Raw genomic sequence first — 21910 nt, 5'->3', positions numbered from 1 at the left:
GCAAGAACAGTGTGCATGTAGGTGCTACAATGAGCAAAAGTATTTTCTTTCTTTCTTTTTTTTTTTTTTTAATGCTTTCCTGTTACTAAAATGTGTTTTGGAGGCAGAACATTCACAAACCGTTCTTGAAAAAAAATATCCCCAAATCTGGATTCACGAGGGCCTTGCCCAGGAGCAACAATCTATTTTAACACATGTAGACAGAAGGTTATCTATTTTTCTTCTTAAAAAACACAGAATGGGGGAAAAAAGGTTTGAAAATATGAGAGATTTAAAAAAACAACAGAAAGACAGAGTGCAGGAGAGAGGCTGGGAGAGGTGGTGGCAGTGGACTCTAGTGGGTCTGACACACTGACAGGCCAAGCCATACACAGAGCAGTCTCCTCCTCCTCCCCTGCCTGGCCTATATTAACTTTCCATGGAGCTCCACCTCACAACCAGAGGCACATGGAGTAGGATAACACACCGCCAAGGCTCTGAGAATACATTCACATATCCACACATACCACTGAATCCCTTCACCTGTCCGTGTTCTTGGATATATATTCTCCTGGATGGACTGTTAAACTTCTGCACCATGTTGTTGCGGATGCCTGAGGAGAATGTCAACCTCGGTGAGTGGCCAAATTAAAAAAAAAAGAAAAAGCAGACGTGAATGTGAATGATGTCGGGGATGCTTTTGTGTGGAATTCGGGCAAAAAACCTGGGAGAACAGGTGCTTAATTACCATTTGCGACCAGCATACAGGACTCCTGGATTGCAACAGTGCAGTGTTTGTTTTGGGACCATATATTACAATACAGCTCTATCTGTCAAGTCAAGGCTTGATGTTCAACGTCTGTGACAACAGAGGCCTGCTGTACAGCAAGTAAAAACTCCGGCAGAGACACGCTATTAATGATTTTTTTTAAACATCTTCTTCTAGTCAATCAGAATGTAAGGAGATTATCTCAGGTGAGACACAGTACGTGACTTTACCTTATGACCTCCATTCTGGGACAGCGCAGGGCAAAGAGCACCCGTGGTGCAAGCGTGCACTCGTACTTCGTCTAACCAACGTGATTCGTAGTTATTAAAGCTTTCATCACAAACAAACAGTGAGTTCTGTAAAACGGTGCCACGTGCCAAAGGAAAAAACAACATTAGGGCTCAGATGAAGGGAAATTTTTAACTGTCTCTAGTAATTTCTGATTTGTGGAGGATGGAAGTGTTTGGCTGGATGGAAGTTGGCGAATTTCATCCTGAACATTGGGACACAGGCTGAAAATGTCTATAATATATAGATCCCCGATCTGATATTTGGGTGCATTGTTGCACTGCGGGAAATATATGAAGTTCCTTAGAAGAAAGAATTTCAAGCTGCTGCCTTGACCTCTGACCTTTGACAAGAGAAGGGGAATCACATTTTGGAACAAAGCACCATTGTTGCAACTTTTACTAAACAGCTGCACTATTACAATTTATGAATGAGAAACCTTCTTCAAGTAGTTTCTTATATCCTTCTTATATATAAAGGCCTTGCTGCATCTATGGCACCCCCCTTTTCTATCTCTCCTCCAAATAAAACACTAATTCGTCTACATACTAAGAGATATGGTTCCCTATGATAACTATATTATGAGATTGCAAAACCTGAGGATTTATTATTTAATTATTACATAACTTTTGGGGGATATTGGTGCATCTAAGGGACATCTTTATCACCTAAAAATAAGAGTAGCTGAGAAAAAAAACAACAATCTGCATCATCTCTTTTCCCAACATTTCTCTCGCTGGCTCCGACTAATAACCGAGACAGAGAGTCGCCTCTGTCGCATTCAGTTCAGTCCGCATGCAGCTCCAGCTCTCCATCGAAGAGCCCATCCCGGCCTGCGAGAGGCATCTGCATTCTCGGACACATGGGCTCCCACATGGTCTGCCTGCGGATGCTGATGTAGACTTGCTGCGGCTGTGATGCTGCTGCTGCTGCCTGCCCGCCCACCCATCCATCCCTCCTCATCCATCCATTCACAGCCTCCACAGCACCAGGCGCTGCGGGACACCAGCCGCAGTCTGAATGAGAGATTTGAACAGAGAGGGAGAGAGAGCGGGGAAGAAAAAGAAAAACACACAGCGCCTTGCTTGAGCCTCTTGACTTCGATGTTGCCTGCTTGAGCCTCTTGGAAGGGGAGGAGGATGTGGTGATTGTGAGGGAGGACCGCTAAAACAGAAACACCCGCATCTCGGTGCCAGATGGACTTTCTAAATCCGCAAGCCGCAGTGAGTGTGACCTGTCCCGGGGATTTTTCTCACTGACACGACTAATGCAATACTGCGTGGCATAATCTGCAAACAGCTTTAATTCCCGTCAAAGGGGAATAAACAACTAGCCTAGTGGACCAATTTAGGAAACAACAGCTTATTATATAAAAAAAACACAACAACAACAATTGGGCGTACTGTAAGCTATAAAAATCGCATGGATGGAAAAAAAGTAAAGATCAGACTACAGCCTGAGAGCTGTTTAAACTGCACCTAGATCTACATTTCTCCTGCACTTGATTTAACTTTGGAAGGCTGTGAAATAATAAACCACAAATAGAGAGAAAATATAAACACTGAAGTCTAAATTCAGATAAACTAAGCAAAATAAACAACTGCAGTGACATCTGGACTGCAGCATTTTGTTTTGCAACACAACCAAGAATGCCTCATCATGGAGCATTTTGTTAAACACAAAAATATGTTGTTTTCCTTCACATGTTTATTTCCTCCAGGATTCCTTGAAAGCCCTGCAAGCAGTGACAACTTTTTTTTTATTTTTATTTTTTTATTACAGTTGCAGCTGTGACTGATCTTGGCTTTAATGTGCCATCACATTTACGTATAAAGTTGGTGATGATTACCACGTTTATTGCATGCATTGTTGTGAACTGAATACTGCTGTTATAAACGGTAAACATGGAGTTTTTGAATCGACCGCTGTCGCGTGATCTCCAACTTCAAACAAATGTTTTGAATGACTCCTGCTGCTTTCAAGTGCTGCTCGAAGATCCGAGCAGCACGTCTCCGAAGTGTGTAGTGTCCTGAGACGGCATACATTAATAGATAAATTATTTATGTTAATCATAAAGATATTCTGTACAATATTTAAATTTAGAAAATGTGTTATTAAAGTGGAAGTCTATGGAATACAATACAATACAATACAATACAATACAATACAATACAATGCTTTTATTGTCATCAGACTCAAAGTACAACGAAATTAAAAGAACTCCTCTGGTGCAAAATACAAGTATAAAATAAGACAAATAAAATATATAACTATATTTACAAAAGGAGTATATCTTTTAATAAAAAACACTTCAAACGTCAGTTGCAGATCTATCAACTCTACTTATGACATTTTGATTGCAATTCTAAAATATTTAAAAGACTAAGAGATCGACAGACTGTTTCTGTGATCATTGTAAAAATCAGTCAATGTTAATAATGAGAAATAAAACTAATAGAAAAGCTGTCAATGTTGGCTGATAACCACATTTTGTTTGCTAGTAGATTACTGCATGTAAACAAGCACAGTTCATTAATTATTTAAAAAATGAACCCGATGACCCCCAGAGTGGCTTCAGTGTCATGTTTTCGAATTACATCTATTTATAACGCACAGCTGACCAACGTGCTGTACATATTCACACAAAAAGATGTGTAGACAGACAAAATTTAAAAAATATGTAATAGACTAAAACAAATGTTTAGACAATAACAAACTAGTAAAATCAAGTTTCAAATGTTAAATCAAGAGGATAGCAGCTTGTAGGTTATTTGTGGTTCATACAATCAATTCGACATGATTAGTCAGTTAATAGTGACTGAAAATAGGCCTTGGCATTACTGCAAATAACCACTTGAACGTATGGCCTGTGAAGCGCTCCTACCGTAGTGGGAGGTTTCCGACGGTCCGTGAAGGCGGCCTCGCGACGTCACCGCAGCCGTTCGTAGCTCAGCCCAGCCTAAATGGCGATTGCAACAGATCCGCAGAGCCCGGGGAGCGAAGCGCACTCAAACCTCGTCTAGGTTTGACTTAAACACGCAACCGAACTAATGCAACGAACAAGGACTGTGAGTACTTTGCTATATGTCGATTTGTGACACTGGTGTTTCCACTGTGCGCCATTTCGAGGCGGTTTCGCCGCCGTTTCGAGCGGTTTAACCGACCTCGGCTTTGTGCTGCTTAGCGCTAGGAAAGCCGTACCACGTAGTCAAAAGCCTCCGCCAACAACGGCTCCTTTGTTCGCCTTATCGGCGGTTTTCTCTTTAACGCTGGGTTTGTTATTCACCAGACTGACGGTCTGGTGAGATGGCTGTCTTACCTGTGTAACTGGCTCAACGTGAATAAAACGAAATTAGTGTAAATGCGATAAATTAAGTCGACGATGGTCCGATAGTAGCTCGCCTGCTTGCCGTCATGCTTCCATTCGTGGCTCTTTTTTCCGCCAGCCACTCACACACCCGGTGAAGGCCAAAAAACAGACGATGTCAACTCGAATTAAAAGCTTTTATTTGCCTTTTAATGTGTGGTGTGTGTACATTTTTTTTTTTGTTGCTGTTCGTTTTTGTTTAGCCTCTGGGTTATCAGACAATTTGGTCGATACTAAGAAACCGGACAAGCGAGCGCCTAAACCGGGCGGGGGAGGGGTTAGTTTCCTTAATGACACCGCGGCTAACGTAAAGCTGGTGGATAAGACGGTTTGTTGTTTTGGTGGAAGCCCCAACATTTATTTATACTGATAAGGCCTAAATGGGACTATATTTTGTCACTTAAATGTAAATAATCTGTTTTTTTTACAATTTGAAACTTGGAACTCCTTTCTGATCTTATACTACATAGTTTTTTCTAACCCTTTTGTTTTTATTCTGTTTTCTCTTGTTTTTCAGGTTATACCCAACTAAAATGGAGGATAGTTTTGATTGTGACTGTGGCGAGCTTGAGCCACCTGATCATTGAGGGCGAAAAATTACTTTGAAGACTTCAAGGCCAGACTCATTTCAGTTTTATAGATCAGGTGACGTGAGGGGGAGAAAAAAAACAAAAAAACAACAAAAAACTAAGCAGACAGATTTAAACATTTAAAATATAAGAAGAAGAAAAAAAAGTGCATTTAGGCACATTTCATATGAAGCTGCTCAGGACCAGTCATACACTGAATGTATCTGCACTGTGAGGATGCAACTGCGTGCTTTTATAGTTTAACATAGTGTCAGTGCTTTTTAATTGGCCTCAAAGTTCATTCCATTGCAGTCTATAAACACTAGTTTACTGTTCAGTTAAAGATATCCACAGTGGATTGGAGGGAAATTCAACTTTTTAAATTTCTCTCCTTTGTTCAAAATGGAAAGAAAGTTTGACTGCACGTTAGTGCCCCGCATCTGACAGTGAGGGCGAGACAGGGGGATTCTGTAGTCATCTGTACAGGGGTCAGTCAGCTCAGCCTCTGAAGCAGAGGGGGACTTATCTGATAAAATCCTCTGCAGGCGTTAAAGTTGGGCCTGAAACAGGCAAGAGAACAAACGTTAGAAATAGCAGAAGTTTGGTGTAAAAGCCTTAAAAAAAACGAAATGGCGGAGAAGTTTGAGTCCCTGATGAACATCCATGGGTTTGACCTGGGCTCTCGCTATATGGACTTGAAGCCTCTGGGCTACGGAGGGAACGGCCTGGTGTTCTCAGCAGTTGACACTGACTGTGACAAGCGTGTTGCTGTGAAGAAAATCATCTTGACCGACCCCCAGAGTGTTAAGCACGCACTGCGGGAAATCAAGATTATCCGACGCCTGGACCATGACAACATTGTCAAGGTAAGTTGAAGGACTGAACATATAGAAGAGTATTTATCCTATTGTATAAATAATGAGAGGAAATTATTGTAAACCGGCATTCATCACTGACCTTTCTCATTATGTCACCAGGTGTTTGAGACATTGGGTCCCAGTGGTCGCAGACTAACGGAGGACGTGGTATCCCTGACGGAGGTCAACTCGGTCTACATTGTGCAAGAGTACATGGAGACAGACTTGTGTCAGCTGCTGGAGAAGGGCCTTCTGTCTGAGGGCCATGCCAGGCTCTTCATGTACCAGCTCCTCAGGGGCCTTAAGTACATCCACTCTGCCAATGTGCTGCACCGCGACCTCAAGCCGGCCAACCTGTTCGTCAACACAGAAGACCTGGTTCTCAAGATTGGGGACTTTGGCCTGGCCCGCATCATGGACCCCCACTACTCCCACAAGGTAAGACCAGTCTCTGAGTAGCAGAATTCAGAATATGATTGCTGTGGGGTTTTGTGAGGAGTGGTTACAATGCTGCATAGACTTTATATCTAAGAAGAGCAAACCTACCAGTGTTGGTAGACTTTCCTGTACCAAGATGAGTGCTCAGTTGCTGTGACACAAGCTGTTTATTGCCCAGTAATGCAGTATTCCCCAGGGTAACGCAGTTTTTCACAGCAGGAAGTAAACAAGACAGGATGTGGTTCCTTGAGGTAACGCCTCTGTTTCCCCTCTCAGGAGAAGTAAGACTGGAAAACACAACCCTGGGAACTGTTTTTGTTCCATTATAGCTCAGTATACATAGCTAGAATTGAAAATCAACTCAGTTTCAAGTCTAAGTATGCACATGAGTGGATTTATGATAATGTGGCTTGCTAAAACTAAAGACAAGACACATTGCACGGTAAAAGGAAATGCAAATATTTGAATGTTGCAGTCTCAGTTCAGTTTGAGCCTTCGTCAGCTTCTAATGATGATATTGAATGCTTGAGGCTGCGGCAGATCCATTACAGACATGCTGCATTAAAATAATGTAAAGGTCTATTTATATCTGAGAGTCTATGTTTTCCCTCAGTTCCATTTGCAGGAGGTCATTAATCCAATTGAATGCATATGAATTGCAGAAACAAGAAAACAAGATCTCAGAAAAGACGTTTTCTTTGTTTCTCATCACATCAGAAAGAAGCACATTGTAAACTTGGACATTAAAAGCCAGATGTTGACACACCAAATGTTGAATGCACACATTTTAAGGCCCTCTTTAAAAGCTGTATTTTGTTTTGTGAAGCAGCGTAATGGCAGCAGTAAAATACGTCTTTGGTATGAGGAGAGATCGCCCTTTCTAACGGCAGCCATGTGGAATGCCTGTGTTGCCCTTGTGTGTGTTGCTGTCACCTTATAAAGGGATGAGGAAATGCTAGTTGATGGCCATATGGTGGTGTGATGTGAGAAAATCTAGGTTGGGAAGAATATCCCTCCCCTCTGAGTGTAGTTGCTGGATCTCCTTAGAGCAGAGAGGCAGTCAGATGCTTACACGTGTCTCAGATTAGTCATCGGAAGGTCTGAAGTTAGCTCACGTGATGTGATCCCTCTGGCTGGTAGAGCCTCATTCATATCCCTTTCACAGCCACAATCCTGCCACATCATATGCCACTGTGAGACAGACTTGCACACACTTGTTTACCATAACCGCTTATTTCAAGCACACCATCACTACTCCATGTTAAGAGTCTAGTCACATTTTCAGCGCTGACTTCTATATTCTCATATGAGTCACATCTTCAGTTGAGACAGTATGTCACTGTGCAATAAGAAGAGGAAGGCGAGGGCTCATAGTTGCCGGGAAGAAGTGAGAGTTTCTCACACAGTTCAGTCACTGTAGCCGCCACCTTCCCTTTAACGCAGAGTTTGCCGTGTGGGCGTTTTCCCTCTGTATAAGCAGTTTTTCCTGATGGGAAACATGCAGGCGAGTGGGTATTGAAAAGCTGCTTGCCTTAGGTCAGCTCTCTTGTGTTTGACTCTTTTCTGCTGTAGTAGTGAAACAGACGAGTGCTAATGAGCTTTTGTCAAGGATGCAAACACTGTAGATGGACTGAGTTTAACAGGTTTGAACAAAGCCTCCCTTTCTGGACTATGTTGCTGTGTTTTCACTGTGTCTACTGTGTGGTGAGAGAAGCAGAACTGATATCTCTACCAACCACTATGGCATCTATAGTTATCTGATATGTGTGTCTCGGAGCAAATGAGGCATGTTTAAAAATGAACCCATCACCCCCACACAGCACTATAGTGCCCAGTGGAGTGTGGAGGCATAAAAAAAAGAAAAAAAACATTTCGTTTCAGTATTGGCCGGACAAGATGGCAGTATTACTCGGGGCAAATATGCTTTCACAACCACCCTCTACTTCTAGCAGGCAGGGTGAGACAGAGCAGCTGGGTGGTTGAGTGCATGTTATTTGAATAACGCCGTTTCTAAATAAAGAAGCGCTCTTTTCAAGTGAACCTCAGTTTCTGGCAAAGTTTCAGTAATCAGGATTTATGCTTTAGGTAACATAGACACACGGCATTTGTTTCGTCTTTTCCTCCCACGTTCCTACTTTGTGGAAATGCCTGAGTTAATAAAAGATGTAGCACCTCACTGGGTTCCCTTTAGGCTTTCATTAATCCTGCATGGTTTTGTTTTAAGTGCAAGTACCTGTGTCTTTGCTATCACTGTTTGGAGAAGCAAGCTGTTTTCTGCCTGTGTGAACTTTGTGGTCGGCCCTCGTGGTGGCCCAGGCTCAAGAATGACAAGAATTCACGTGCACTCATCCAACTTCTCCAATCCCGAGTCCCCTCCTTTTTGTAGCCAGTTCTTTGTCTTGCTGTGGGAGCCTTGCTTAGAGCTCTTATTCGAAGCTGATCAAAAGCTCATGTTCATTTCCAGTTGGGGCCCAACCTCGACGAGAGAAAGACGGAATAGTGGATACAGCTCTCAGCCATTTGGGTTTAGAATTTTAAAAAGCTATTTTGAGTTTTTAAACAAGCATAACTGAGGCCATAAACTACTTGGGGGAGATAGTGTAACTAACTAAATGTGTGTCTTAGCTAAGTGATTTCAGATCTGCTCAGTGTAGCAACACATTTTCTGTCTTAGTTTTCACATGTTGCATCACAGTATGACTAATCATTTGCTTTGAAAGTTAACAAACTGTTTAAGCCGAGTCTTGTCTTCTTTTGAAACATAGAAGTGATAGACAAACTTGTCTGGGGCATACAGATAATTTAGGACTGTAGAGGATGATTTTTTTGTTTCCTCTAAGCCAGAGTAGTTGCACTAATGTAAACTTGGAGAGGTTGTCTTGCTGTAAAATTCAGTAATTTGAGATGCAGTACCGATAATAACTGAAGTTTTCAGGAATGTAATGAGAAGTAGAGTTCACTGAGGTCTTTGCTGCCACACAAACTTTCTGCAGTACACTACTCCAAACCACAACTGCAGTAACACACATACACACATATTTGACCCAGTTGTTTAGCCAGAAACAGGCCTGTCTGGCATCAGACTTCACAAGATCTAGGAAGAAAACTGCTAGGGAGTCGACTTCAGGCTTGATGAATTTCAAAGAGATGGTTTCACTTATTTTCCCACATCTGAAAAAAATCCTTTACTTTGCTGCAACAGTAGTTAATCATGGTCTGCAACAACAAGAAGTAGCCTGAATTATGATGAAAAGTTGTAGACCAGTTTGAAATAAATTGTCTATTAATTATGTCCGTGGGACAGCAGCGAGGCAGTGCTGATCCCCTATTTACAGTCCAATCATCAAACAGTTAAATGATTCATGTGGGTGGATGAAGATTAAAATACAATGTCAGCAGGGAAATCTATTGTGTAAGCCATAAGTCACCAGCTTCATTCTGGAAGTGGAGGCAGTGCTGAGGATGGTTTTGTTTTATTGTAAAACCACCTTTACTGACATCTGGTCAGACCTGCTTCAGGTTTCTGTGACAAACCACAGTCTGACACACACTGAGAGGCTGTTATGAATCATTAAATGTCAGCCTGATCTGATCTAGACCAGGTGGTTAGGTTATTCACCAACTGTTGCCGGTGATGCTTTCATGCCCATGTGTCTGTCTGTATGGTGAGTGGCCTACTTAGAAATCAGTAAAAGAGGTGAACTTGAATGTTCACCTAATGCACTTTATGCTGCTAGGCAAGCTTTAATCTGCTCCTTTCAGTTCAGAGTCCATCGTACACAGAATTGTCCTTATGCAATGACCCAACAATTTTTCAAACTAACCTAATTTACATCTCTGTCATAACGCTCTAAGCTGGCTGCATGTATTTCTCTGCCATAACCACAGTCACATGTGGCAGCTTTATTAGCGGTTTCTCAGAGTGGGTGCTGGACAGACTTACAGGTGTCAGTCGGTTGTGTGTGACTTGTCTGTGTGCTGCAGTACCATTTTAATTCCTTTTGACCTTTTTACAAGCTTCTCTCAGACAAACAGATTAGTTGGTTACATGAAGGAAGGAATTTTATCTGCAGTCTACATGGCGTGTCATTTATAGGCCTATCAAAACAAGGGCTTGCAGAGCAGTGATACACATCAGGATAGTGTGACATCAAGTATTTGCAGCTAAATTAGGGCAGAAACAAGAGCCATGCTCAGTGGTGAGCTGACCATTTTGGTCTCACTACAAACTACCTCTGCATGTGGGGGGGGGGTGGGAAGAGGGTAGCAAGGGGGTTGTTTTACCACTTCCCCTCCCCCAGTGTATACACACACACACACACACACACACACACACAGAGGTTAGTTTCTTTTGTATTCAGTGTCCTCCTATCCCTGTGGCTAGTCAGGCACTATTTGAGAGTGGAGTGCAGGTTGGTGTCACTGGTGTGGCGGTGGGGGATTATCCTGCTCTCTCAGACTGCTGACAGGGCCTGCACGTGTCTGATCTCCCCCTTTTCATCTGTCTTTTCTCTCTGTGGTCTTTGTCTCTGTGCTGTGTTGCATACGTGACACAGAACAGGTCTGTTAAGGAGATAGGACAGGGCCTACGAAGTTTATCACAGACCAGAAACGCTGTATGAAAAACATGGAGGTACATGAAGTAATACAAATTACATCTATTTCTGAGGGCCATGGCAGATTTGAAACAATTCATGAATGGTCATTAATGAGCAAGAGGTAACTTCCAGAAAAAATACTTCAAAATGGGGGACAACAACAGAAGAAACAGATTTGCAATTTATGAAACAAAACAGAATCAGTGTTATATTACCCATCAAAAAAAGTTTGTGTTATTGTCTGGCTTAAAATCTCATCAGTGAAATGGTATAGTTAGAAAATACTGAAAGCACTTTGACTAAAGAACTTCTGAAATGTATTTCTGGTCCCCAGAGGAACTCTATTGTGAGTTTAAGTTGCACTCTGCTGTGCTTTGTAGTTTTTCCTCTTTTCTTTTCCTAACGAAGTTCAAATTATTGTGTTGTCTCCACCTATCCCAGGGTCATCTTTCTGAAGGTCTTGTCACAAAGTGGTACAGATCTCCTCGCCTGCTGCTTTCTCCTAACAACTACACCAAAGCCATCGACATGTGGGCTGCTGGCTGCATCTTTGCTGAGATGCTCACAGGGAAGACTCTTTTTGCAGGTAAATGTTTCCTCGGTTTCTCATGTCTGACTCACTGCAGTACCTTATGTACAAACATAAGCTATCTTTAAAGCAGTTTGATTGTAAATGTGGGGCATAGGTCACATAAGGCATAAGCTTATCTTGCTAGTCTATATGTCTGCTTGAAACAGACAAAGATACGCCCAGTGTCAGTCTGCTTTTACTATCCTTACTGGTCTTTGCTAATCGGGCTGGAGTTGCAAACACTAAATGTTTTTGTTTGTTAAAACTGCCTTGAGCTGAGCACAAGACAAATAACATTTCCATTCCCATGATCTGCTGTGCTAAGCCTCGCTCTAGTCAGGTATGCAGATGTTGAATGTTGTATAACTCTTCTAAAGTACTCAGTGCTTGTCTACATGGTGTTTCAGGAGCACACGAACTGGAGCAGATGCAGCTGATCTTGGAGTCCATTCCCGTACTGCGAGAGGAAGACAGACAGGAACTCCACAGTGTCATCCCCGTCTTTATCCGCAACGACATGTCCAAGCCTCACACACCACTGGCCAAGCTGCTGCCTGACGTCAGTCCACAGGGTGAGTGTCGCGCTAAGCATCCAGAACTACTTGCAGCCTCATAAAGTAATCAGGGTGTTGTCACTCATACATCTGTCCTACTTAACAATCTCATTGCCATTGTCCTTTACAGCCCTGGATTTCCTGGAGAAGATCCTGACCTTTAACCCCATGGATCGTCTGACTGCGGAGGAGGCCCTGGCCCACCCCTATATGGCTGACTACTCCTTCCCCCTGGATGAGCCTGTCTCTCTGCACCCCTTCCACATTGAGGATGAAGTAGATGATATCCTGCTCATGGACCAGAGCCACAGCCACACCTGGGACAGGTGCGTTTGCTCACTTATTGCCTCTCAAACACCTGCTCTTTCAGAGAGATGACGTTTCATTGTACCCTTGTTCACACATTTTTCTTATGTGATTACCTTCAGTGGAAAATATTTTTTGTTTGCTTCCTATAGAGCAGTGAGAGTGCCAAACTGCAAAAATAAATTAACTGGCTCTGAAGGTTCCGAAGCGGAACTTTGGTTCGTCTGAATTATGTTCTTGTGTTCCTCGCCTGTAGTACCATTTTGCTCAAATCTTATCACTGTAACTGTACATTGAAAATAAAATCTAAGCAATATTTTATTGGAGGGACAGCTGGATAAACCAGGTCCTCACTGACTGCTGGGAGACTCCACAGAACATGAGCAGCTCCAACCTGGACCTTCTGACAGAGCATCTTCAGCAGCATGATGCTGTTAATGGAAACTGATCAGCTCCGCTAAAGAATAACCGTCAGAGCCAGCAGCAGACTTCAGAAAGTCTTGCCGACATCAGGCTGTCCTCGGTGGCTACTGTGAGCGCTGACTGCAGTCACAGCTGTCAAACCGGGACGCTCACATCTCCAAAATCGTTGGGGCAAAATTTTAAGCAGGCTTTAGCTTTATCTTGATCCATTGACCACAGATTTGATGTTTAAAATCAGATTTGACGTCTAAAATAATCTTAAAACTACATTAAGTGTCACAGTAACAGTAGTAGGTACAAAAAAAAACTTGTTACCTGTGAAAGTTTTCTCCTCGGCTTTTGTTGCTGGTTGGCGCGAAATGCATTCTGGGATACTTACTGTCCCAAATCTACACAAGGCCGTTTCTCAATACTCAAGAAGCAAGACTGTACTTGCGTACTATTCCTTTTGCACCTGCTTCTACTGCGCACCTTTTTCTGCACATCTTTCCTTTGCTTTTAAATGTTGCTTTAAATTAAAAGTTGTTTTAAAAGCAAAATAAGGAAAAGTCACTTTAAATTAAATGTTGCTTTCAAAGCAAAAAGTAAATAAATAAATACATAAATAATAATAATTATCATAATAATAATAAAATTAAAATTGAAAATGATTTTAAAAAATACAATTTAAAATAAAATTTAAAAATAATAAATACATTAATATATTTATTCTTTTTATTTCCACTTTTGTTCTTTTATTGATTTATTTTTGTAATTTGGCACTCTCACTACTCCATAGCTTCCTGTAAACTAAACAGTAATGGTTATAGAAGTGACCTGACAAGGACAAGCAAAACAGGTTTTACTATTTTCTGACTGTTCTGGTTATGTTTGCATAGTTATACCATTGATTGAGGAATTTTTCATATTTATTATTTCTGTTCTATTAGGTACCATGAGAGCCAGCTCTCAGAGGCTGATTGGCACCTGCACAGCACCCATGACCCAGACGAAGTTCAGGTTGACCCAAGAGCACTCTCTGATGTAACAGATGAGGAGGAGGTCCAGGTGTGTAGAAGTTTAGACAAACATACTTATACTGCTGTTATAACATTGAGCTTCTCTATTTTTGTCAACTTGAAAATACATTTTCAATGTTAATTAGAAGTACATGATGGTACATAGGTTAGGTATTATGTTGGTGTTAAAATGTTACATACCAAATAAAAGATAGCTTAACCAAGTCAACAAATGTATAGAGATCATATTTCTTACTCCTGACTGACTTAAAGATACTTTATGATGTGATGTTAAAAGTTGACTGTTGTCTGTTTCCAGGTGGATCCTCGTAAATATGCTGATGGAGATCGGGAGAAGTTCCTGGACGAGCCGTCCTTCGACTATTCAACTCTGTTCCCACCAGAGCGGTCCTGGCAGGATGACCACCACGAGAACAAGTATTGTGACTTGCAGTGTAGCCACACCTGTAACTACAAGGCCGTGTCACCCTCCTACCTGGACAACCTCATCTGGCGGGACAGTGAAGTCAACCACTACTACGAGCCCAAGCTCATCATTGACCTCTCCAACTGGAAGGAGCAGCAGAGCAAGGAGAAGGCCGACCGCAAGGCCAAGAGCAAGTGTGAGAAGAACGGGCTTGTGAAGGCCCAGATTGCACTGCAGGAAGCAGAGAAAACCCAGAGTCCGGTGGAGAAGGACAAGACGCAAGAGAAACACCAGACAGAGAAACCTCAGAGCCAGCAGAACCAAGGCTTTGACTTTGACTCCTTCATCGCCAGCACCATTAAACTGAGCCTGCAGCCAGAGCCCTGTCAGGAGGTGACCCTGCTCAGCGAGGTGGGCCTCCTGAATGAGCTCAACTCTTCCGTCTCCCAACTTGAGGCTCCTCGCTCAAGCTCCATGTCCATGTCCAAGTCCATAAGTCAGGAGAAAGAGGAGAAGTGCCTGGTAAACCTCGCCCAGTTAGGTGGAGGAGGGCTGGGAGTCAGCGGCGGGGACTGCGTCTGGCCTGCTCACCCCTGGGAAAGCTTCGGCTCTGGGGAGAGAGTCGGGGAGAATGGCTGTTTGATAGATGAAGCATGCTGGGACATTCGCAAAGAGGACCACTTCCAGAAGGAGAGCACCTACACCAGCTACCTGGACCGCTTGTTCAGCCGGAAGGAAGAGGGGGTCGCAGAGACTGTGGCCAGTCCAGAGATGGAGCCCTCAGTGGTGAGCGAGCTGGACGAGAGCTTCCTCGACAGTAACACAGAGATTGTGCTTAATATGCAGCTGGACTCTCTGGCCCTGCCCGGCTTTGACAGCACTGATGACTTGCCTCTAAAATCCATCCAGGCGTCCCTCACCCCCTGCGCTGTCAAATGCTCCCCACAAATTGCCCACAAAACATACAGCAGCATCTTCAAGCATCTTAATTAAAGAAATATATATATATATCCTCCTCACAGTGCAAAATTTAGACCGTTTTGTTTTTATGTTTTTTTTTTAATAATATGATATATTATTGTACTTGAATCATTTCATACCTTTTTTATTATGGTTACTTTTAATTATAAGTTTTTTTGTAAGAGTTGAAAGGGGTGATTTATTTAAAGAGTTTTGGTCATCACTCTGAGCCTTGATCACCAGGCCTTCATGGGTTAATGTCTACGCCCTCATTGCTAAACTGGCATGTCACTCGCACACTTAAGTACTGTAGATGAAAGGTGAGCAGGAGAGAAGTAGCTAGAAGAAATCTGAACAGGAGGAAAGGATTTAAAAAAGAGGAGATTTTGGCTGTTTTTGGCTATGATATGAGGAAGGATGGTAGACGCTGACATTGCTGTGGGCTTTTAAAGTGCTTTCAAATAGCCTTTTCTTGGGATGGGAGAAAAAAAAGGGGGGGGGGGGGGGGGGGGGGGCTTTTTTTTTTTTTTTTTTTTTTTTTTTAATTTAAATTTTTTTTTTTTTTTTTTTTTTTTATTATTTTATTTTCTTTTTTTTTTTGACTTTCTAACATTTTCCCCCAAAGAAAGCTTCCTTAATAACCCTTTCATACTGTAAATCTGACACATGATGCCAGCAGCAACCATTATCGTAGGCGTTAATGTAAATGTGTTATCTACCTCAAGGTAACAGCCGCGAGAGACACTCGAAGCCGCACTAGTGCTTTACACACATGACCATCCTCATACCATGAAATGAAGTGGTCGCGTAGATGAAATCTGTCTCACTTTAGCATTTAACATAGTGAGGTGTTTCAGTAATCATTATTTATTTCTAGCAGATGTGCGATATTTATTTTATCAAAATGTGTTATTTCAATGTGATTATTGAAGATTGAGGAGTTGGACAGACTTCCATTTTCATTTCGGCACTATATGGGCGTGCAAGTGTTCCTTTGTTCTAAGGTAGGATGCAAATCATGTGTTATGTTTTAAAAGAAGTTGAGGCTTTCCATTTTCCATCAATATTGTTATAATGGATATCATTCTTTTTTTTGTCCACTTTGTTTTTTATTTATAGGTGCGGTCTGTCTTTAGTGGAAAAACTCTTTAAAGAAGCGCCTAAGAGTCTTAATTTTTTTTTATCTAAATGTAAAAAAAAAAAAAACGCGTGCATGGAGGCAAGAGAAAGGTACATTAAAAGTAAAGTCAATGGTGAGTATAATGTACGTCAGTTTTAATTGTACATTTTTTGTTAAATTTCTATGTACTTTTTCCAGGCAAGCATGATGAATTAGGTTAAGGTGTAGCATGTAGAACACTTAGGACTTTTTTTGTAATCATTGGTTCCCCTGTTCTACAAAATATCTCAAAATAAAAATTACTGGCAATGAGTTTGGCCTGCTTCTCTTTATTTCTAATCACGAATGACTCACTGTGCTCATGGTGGTGTTTTTGCAACTTGAATTTTGTTCAGCAGCACAGCTACAAGTGCAGACTACGGTGCTGCGACGTTTACATCCCGCTTAGAGTCCCAAGTCAGCAGACTGAATTACACCAGGAGTGCTGGATACACAAGCTTTGAACCCGCCGGCTAAATGTAGCTCTGGCTGAGATCACCACGTTTCAGAGACGATACCTCGGTCTGCAGATTACATAACAATTACGTAACAAATGTGTACATTAGAATTTTAAGACTGCAACGTTTAACCAGTTCTGCAGTGCTGACACTCAACAGAACAGGTGTGGGAGCACAGTACGATCCCAGTTCAGGTCACAGCGCAGGCAGCACAACTAAATATCAAAACTGCAGAATCGCATCAGAATAGTAGGTTATGGTGACAGGGACAAAGTCACACTGACACTCAATTTTGTTACACAGGACACTGGAGAGTGTTATTTAGGAGTCAATGTGGGGGTTTGTTCACACTGAAATATGATTTCCATGGATATGTAAATGGTTATTTTAGGGGATAAATAGGCAAAAAACTGTTTTGGCTCACATATTAAAAATAGCAAATAGAGATGAAGTAGAGCCAATTGTTACTACACTGGTGGGTAGTTTAATCCATGACAGTACACTGAACAAACCACAACATTAAAAGCGCTAAAATATGAAGTGAACAATGCTGCTATTGTCCACAGGGAAACTTTTGATATAGATGGGGATCTCAGAGGAAACTTTTACCACTTAAAGTTTGCTTTCCTTTAACTTGCACCCTGCCACGCTGCAAAAAAACAGCTCAAGGAACACAACAAAGAGCCCGAGGCGTTGACCTGACCTCAAAACTCTGAGGATCCCAGTGTCACAGAGTCTTAACAGGATGTGCCAGAATAAGCCCGATCCACAGAGGCCTCATCCCTCAACCCTCAACCCGAAGGAACTGTTGCCCCGATGCCAAACACCACAGGAAACTCCCAGAGGTTCGGTGTCTGGGGTTCAACGGGTCACAGGGACCTACATGATGTTAGACAGGTAGATATCATTGTATATACATAAATATAAAGTACAAAGTGCCTAACAATAGTTCCTAAGTACAGTGTAAGTAAATTTCTATGGGATTCCGGCAGCAAATAACCCTTAAACAACATGAACTTCTGGTGTCATGAACTGTTTCTGAACCAAAATGTGCATGTGTTTGCTTTGAATACTCCCTCTTAATAGATCAATTTTTGTCTGCAGGAGGCAAACCGGTTGGAGACTGCTTTAGCAGAGCAGAGGCTGTAATTTTAAACAAATCTAACCTCACAGGGAGGGAAGGAACTGCAGTACAAAGGTTGGAGCTGATTGTCTCGCTATAATCAGATACAGCTGGGCTTGGGTTTCTCACTGCTGCTACTTCCTGCTGGGAAAAATCAGGCCAGCTCTGTGCTGTTGTTGTTGTTTTTTTTTTTTTGCTGCTTTTCCTGGTAACGACACCAGCCACGGCGATTAAACCCTGCTGGAACAGTCAGATAAAAGCTGAGGCACCTGATTTGCTTCAAGTGATAGAATAAGAGGAGCGCCTATAAACTAAATGTAGGCCAAAACTCTGTCAGCATCCAAGCTGTTTTCTCTCCCACCACCTTCGCTTCGAACCTCTTTCTCATTCGCTTCCTCATTCTGTCCATTTTCTTTTCTGTTCTCGCTCTTACAGGAGGTATGTGTCACTTGTAGTTTAATTGTCTGCACCTCGGATCAGCTGTCAACAGTCACACACAGGTTTCTTCACTACTGCCGTCATGAGAACAACTCCTTCAATACTTCCTCTCTGCACACATTCTTACGCAAATTCCCACTAATATTGTGAACGTCGCCTCGCTCTTGCACCTACATACCTCCCTTTCTCATGCCACCTCCTGTCTGCCACTCATCCCTCGCCCTCTGAGGTCTTCCCCGTGTCCTGGGCCTGTCAGGTGTTGTCAGGTTAAAAATAAAACCCAGCAACACCAAGATAAGCAGCTCAACTCACCACCCATCAGCTGACAGTAGCTTAACGCATCAGGCTCCTAATTCAAGGTCATGAATGCTATTCTCTTTCCTGGAAGACCAATTAAAACTTGGTGTTTTCAATTTCAGCAACCGCCAGGAACTGCTTAAGCTTCTACAGAGTTTCCTCTCATCGGAAAACATTAAAACGGCTTGTATAACCGCATTGACCTGATTGGCAGAGGCCGGCTGAATAAACATGGAAACAAAAAAGCAAACGGCTCCAATGGTTATCTGCTACAACTTGAGGCTGCCAGTTTTGGCTCCTCAGAGTCAGAATGTGTGTCCATATTGAGACCAGAGTTGGATGCTAAAGTTAGAACACAAAGTGCCTTCATAAATAGACATCACCTCTCAGGGACCTACGCTTTGAAAGCTTCAACTCCTGCCAAAGTTACACAGTGTCCCGACCTCATACTTATCACTTTACACACCTCGACGCAACATATGTTTTGACATCAGACGTACAGAACTTTTCATTCGTCAGTGATTCTCAAACGAGACAACGTGCCTCCTGGGGATTAAAATATGGACTGGAACTAAACTGAATGAATGATTTATGCAGGAAAATAAACACAAAATTTGCTGACTTGAATGATTCACTTTATTTGAATAAAATTCAGCTTGGCTACATTTGGTAGTTGCGCCTCCGGTAATGGAAAATTAAATTGCTTATTGTGTAGTGAAGGGACATGAACCTTTTTTTTTGGCTTCTGGAGGGAGGCATGACAGAAAAACTTTAAACACTGCTTTGGAGATTCCTCCCTGGAGAGATCATTACATCTCTTTAGAACCAATCATTCAGTGCAAATATTTTCCAGGAGAAAAATCTCTTCCTGCCCTGCAATGGTTTAGCTGTAACTACACAGTTGCTTTCTTTAGACTGTGTGGATTTATGAATTCACTGCAACTGAGCACACCAGCTCACCTACAACTCTGCTCAAACATTGTGAAATAACGCTATTCTACACAAGTTTAGCATATTGGAATAATTCTGTCATACATGTTTAAAGCCAAAAGTTGATGCTGAAAAAGAATTATGATACTTGAAGCCAAACCCTGAAGGGTAACAGCAATGATTTCTTAGGTTTTTATTTGTATCAAACCCTTTTTTGAAATAGTCATCAGTACCTTCAGCTGTGACTGCTTATTTCCTACACGATTATTCCTACATTATCTATACACCGCTTAATCCTCACTAGGGTCATGGGGGGCTGGAGTCTATCCCAGCTGACTCAGGGTGAAGGCAGGGGACACCCTGGACAGTCTATCACAGGGCTACACTTAGAGACAGACAACCAACACACTTACATTCACACCTATGGACAATTTAGAATCACCAATTAACCTCAACATGTTTTTGGACTGTGTGGGAGGAAGCCGGAGAACCTGGAGAGAACCCACGCTGCATGGAGGAGAACATGCAAACTCCACGCAGAAAGATCCCGGGTGTCCTAACCAGGATGCAAACCAGGGCTCTTCTTGCTGCGAGGCAACGATGCTAAGCACCATGTCACCTTTGTCTAAGTCTGGCCCTACAATGGACTGGCGACCTGTCCAGGGTGTCCCCTATCTTCACCCTAAGATGGCTGGGATAGGCTCCAGCCCCCTCGTGACCCTAGTGAGGATTAAGCGGTGTATAATGGATAATGGATGGATTGATGGACATATTGCAGGCAAAGTATATTTCAAATGTAAAATCAACAGTCAGGAGTATTTTTTTTTTTTTTTTTTTTTTTTTATTGCTCTGCAGCTTGATAGACATGTTACAAAAAACAAAACAAAACAGTATTGTTTACGTTGGGTGAAAATACCAACCTTTTCTTTAATTCTCAGGACTAGAAAGTTCATTGTAACTGTGAAGACCGAAGTCAAAAGCTGACATTTCGAAGCCGTGTGTGATCAATTTGAGTAAAATGGATCAGCTCTCAATTAAGCTTAAGCACTTTAGAGCCGTGATAAACAACAGTGACTAACTCAGTAATTTGCGCCCTCATTCAACAAAAATCATCCTAAAAGCTTATTAATATGCACAATGTCCTCATAACACAATGTTCCCTCTGTCTGTAGAGTAGCAACAGCTGTCCCCGGTGAAGCACATTTATTACACAGCTACAATTTAGATGAAGAGTTTTCATTTAAAAAAATAAATAAAAATTTATTCTTTGTGCAAATGGAAGCCCCCAAAATATGACATTTTGCAGTATTGTGCAATCAAAATATTACACTGCTCATAATTTATTATCTTGTAGAAATAAGATAATTTATTCTAAATTAATTTGATTTCCCTCCCTACCGTGCAGCCTGCTCGCACGGAATGCACAATCCTTGCAGCTCGAGTAGAAAGGAAACAAAGACTCTTCTCTCCAGGAATCATCTGATGTGTGATGGACAAAATGGAAAGACTACAGACGCAGACCATGTGAATCGACCTCATCCACATTTAATTACACAGTCAGATAATAACTTTCCGAAGACACTGCTTTACATAAGCTCAAAATGAGGTGCGGTGAGTCATATGAAAAGTTTGTTGTGTGTATTTTTGCTGCAGAGATTGCGTGCTCTCTCTAATTATTTCTGAACATTATTTCACTATGTTGGATTGGTGCTTGTTTTTGCAGCAGTTTAACTCCATTCTAGGGTAAAAGCACTTTGATCTTGTAGCTTGAAAATCACAGTACAAATAAAATTCTGAGATCTGCAGGTGTTTGGCTGCAAAAAGAAGGAAAAACAAAAAGAGACAGACCTATCAGTCTTTATTTTCCATACTGTGGTTAGGTTTCCAAGCACTGCTCACAAGACAACCTGCATGCATTCCTGCCACAATAACAATTCCTTGTGTTTTCCAAAACAAAGCCGACCTTTTTCAGGAAGCGAATTTTTCCACTGGATGGTGTCGCTCGATACACAGACATTTCAGTTTAAGACAGAACTGATGTGCTTATCCAGATAGCAAATTACCATTTACAGTACTGCCTATTTTTTGGCAGCGACTTAGCAAAATGTATTTTCCACAGAACTCCCAAGAGGCACTGCCGCTATAATTAGACATGCAGTTTTACACGGTTATGTTGACACTGGTGTACTTTGCCTCTTTATCCTTATATCACTGCGCATGAATTAATGAATATCCGGGTACAGAAGCAGAGAGGTGAAGACAGCTCGTTCCTCATAAAAGAACATGTATGCATTAGTGTGTGTTACTCAAGCAGACGCAGTGTACAGAGTCAGCACTTGTGGTGTACAGTAAAATTCTGTGACTCAGTGTTCTCGCTGACACAATTGTCTGTGTAGATTCT

At 42.0% G+C, this 21910-nt stretch overlaps 1 protein-coding gene across 3 annotated transcripts; it reads left to right on the top strand.

The window, feature by feature from the left end:
• The first annotated feature begins 437 nt into the window (after window positions 1-437).
• mapk6 (mitogen-activated protein kinase 6) lies at window positions 438-15588 on the top strand. 3 transcript variants are annotated; one of them, XM_008289441.1, is made up of 8 exons: window positions 438-614; window positions 4921-5838; window positions 5950-6267; window positions 11307-11451; window positions 11844-12008; window positions 12121-12316; window positions 13649-13766; window positions 14037-15588. In XM_008289441.1, exons 2-8 carry the CDS (start codon window positions 5602-5604, stop codon window positions 15135-15137), a joined length of 2280 nt encoding a protein of 759 aa, XP_008287663.1. In that variant the 5' UTR covers window positions 438-614; window positions 4921-5601; the 3' UTR covers window positions 15138-15588. The 3 variants fall into 3 exon arrangements, with proteins under 3 accessions (XP_008287663.1, XP_008287664.1, XP_008287662.1); XM_008289442.1 differs by lacking the exon at window positions 438-614 and adding an exon at window positions 2054-2259; XM_008289440.1 differs by lacking the exon at window positions 438-614 and adding an exon at window positions 3983-4104.
• Window positions 15589-21910: the final 6322 nt, after the last annotated feature.

Source organism: Stegastes partitus, unplaced genomic scaffold (genome assembly GCF_000690725.1).
Source record: "Stegastes partitus isolate 25-593 unplaced genomic scaffold, Stegastes_partitus-1.0.2 Scaffold615, whole genome shotgun sequence".
NCBI lineage: Eukaryota > Metazoa > Chordata > Actinopteri > Pomacentridae > Stegastes > Stegastes partitus.
Note: the sequence above shows the minus strand (reverse complement) of the source record. Positions and strands in the feature narration are given on the sequence as shown.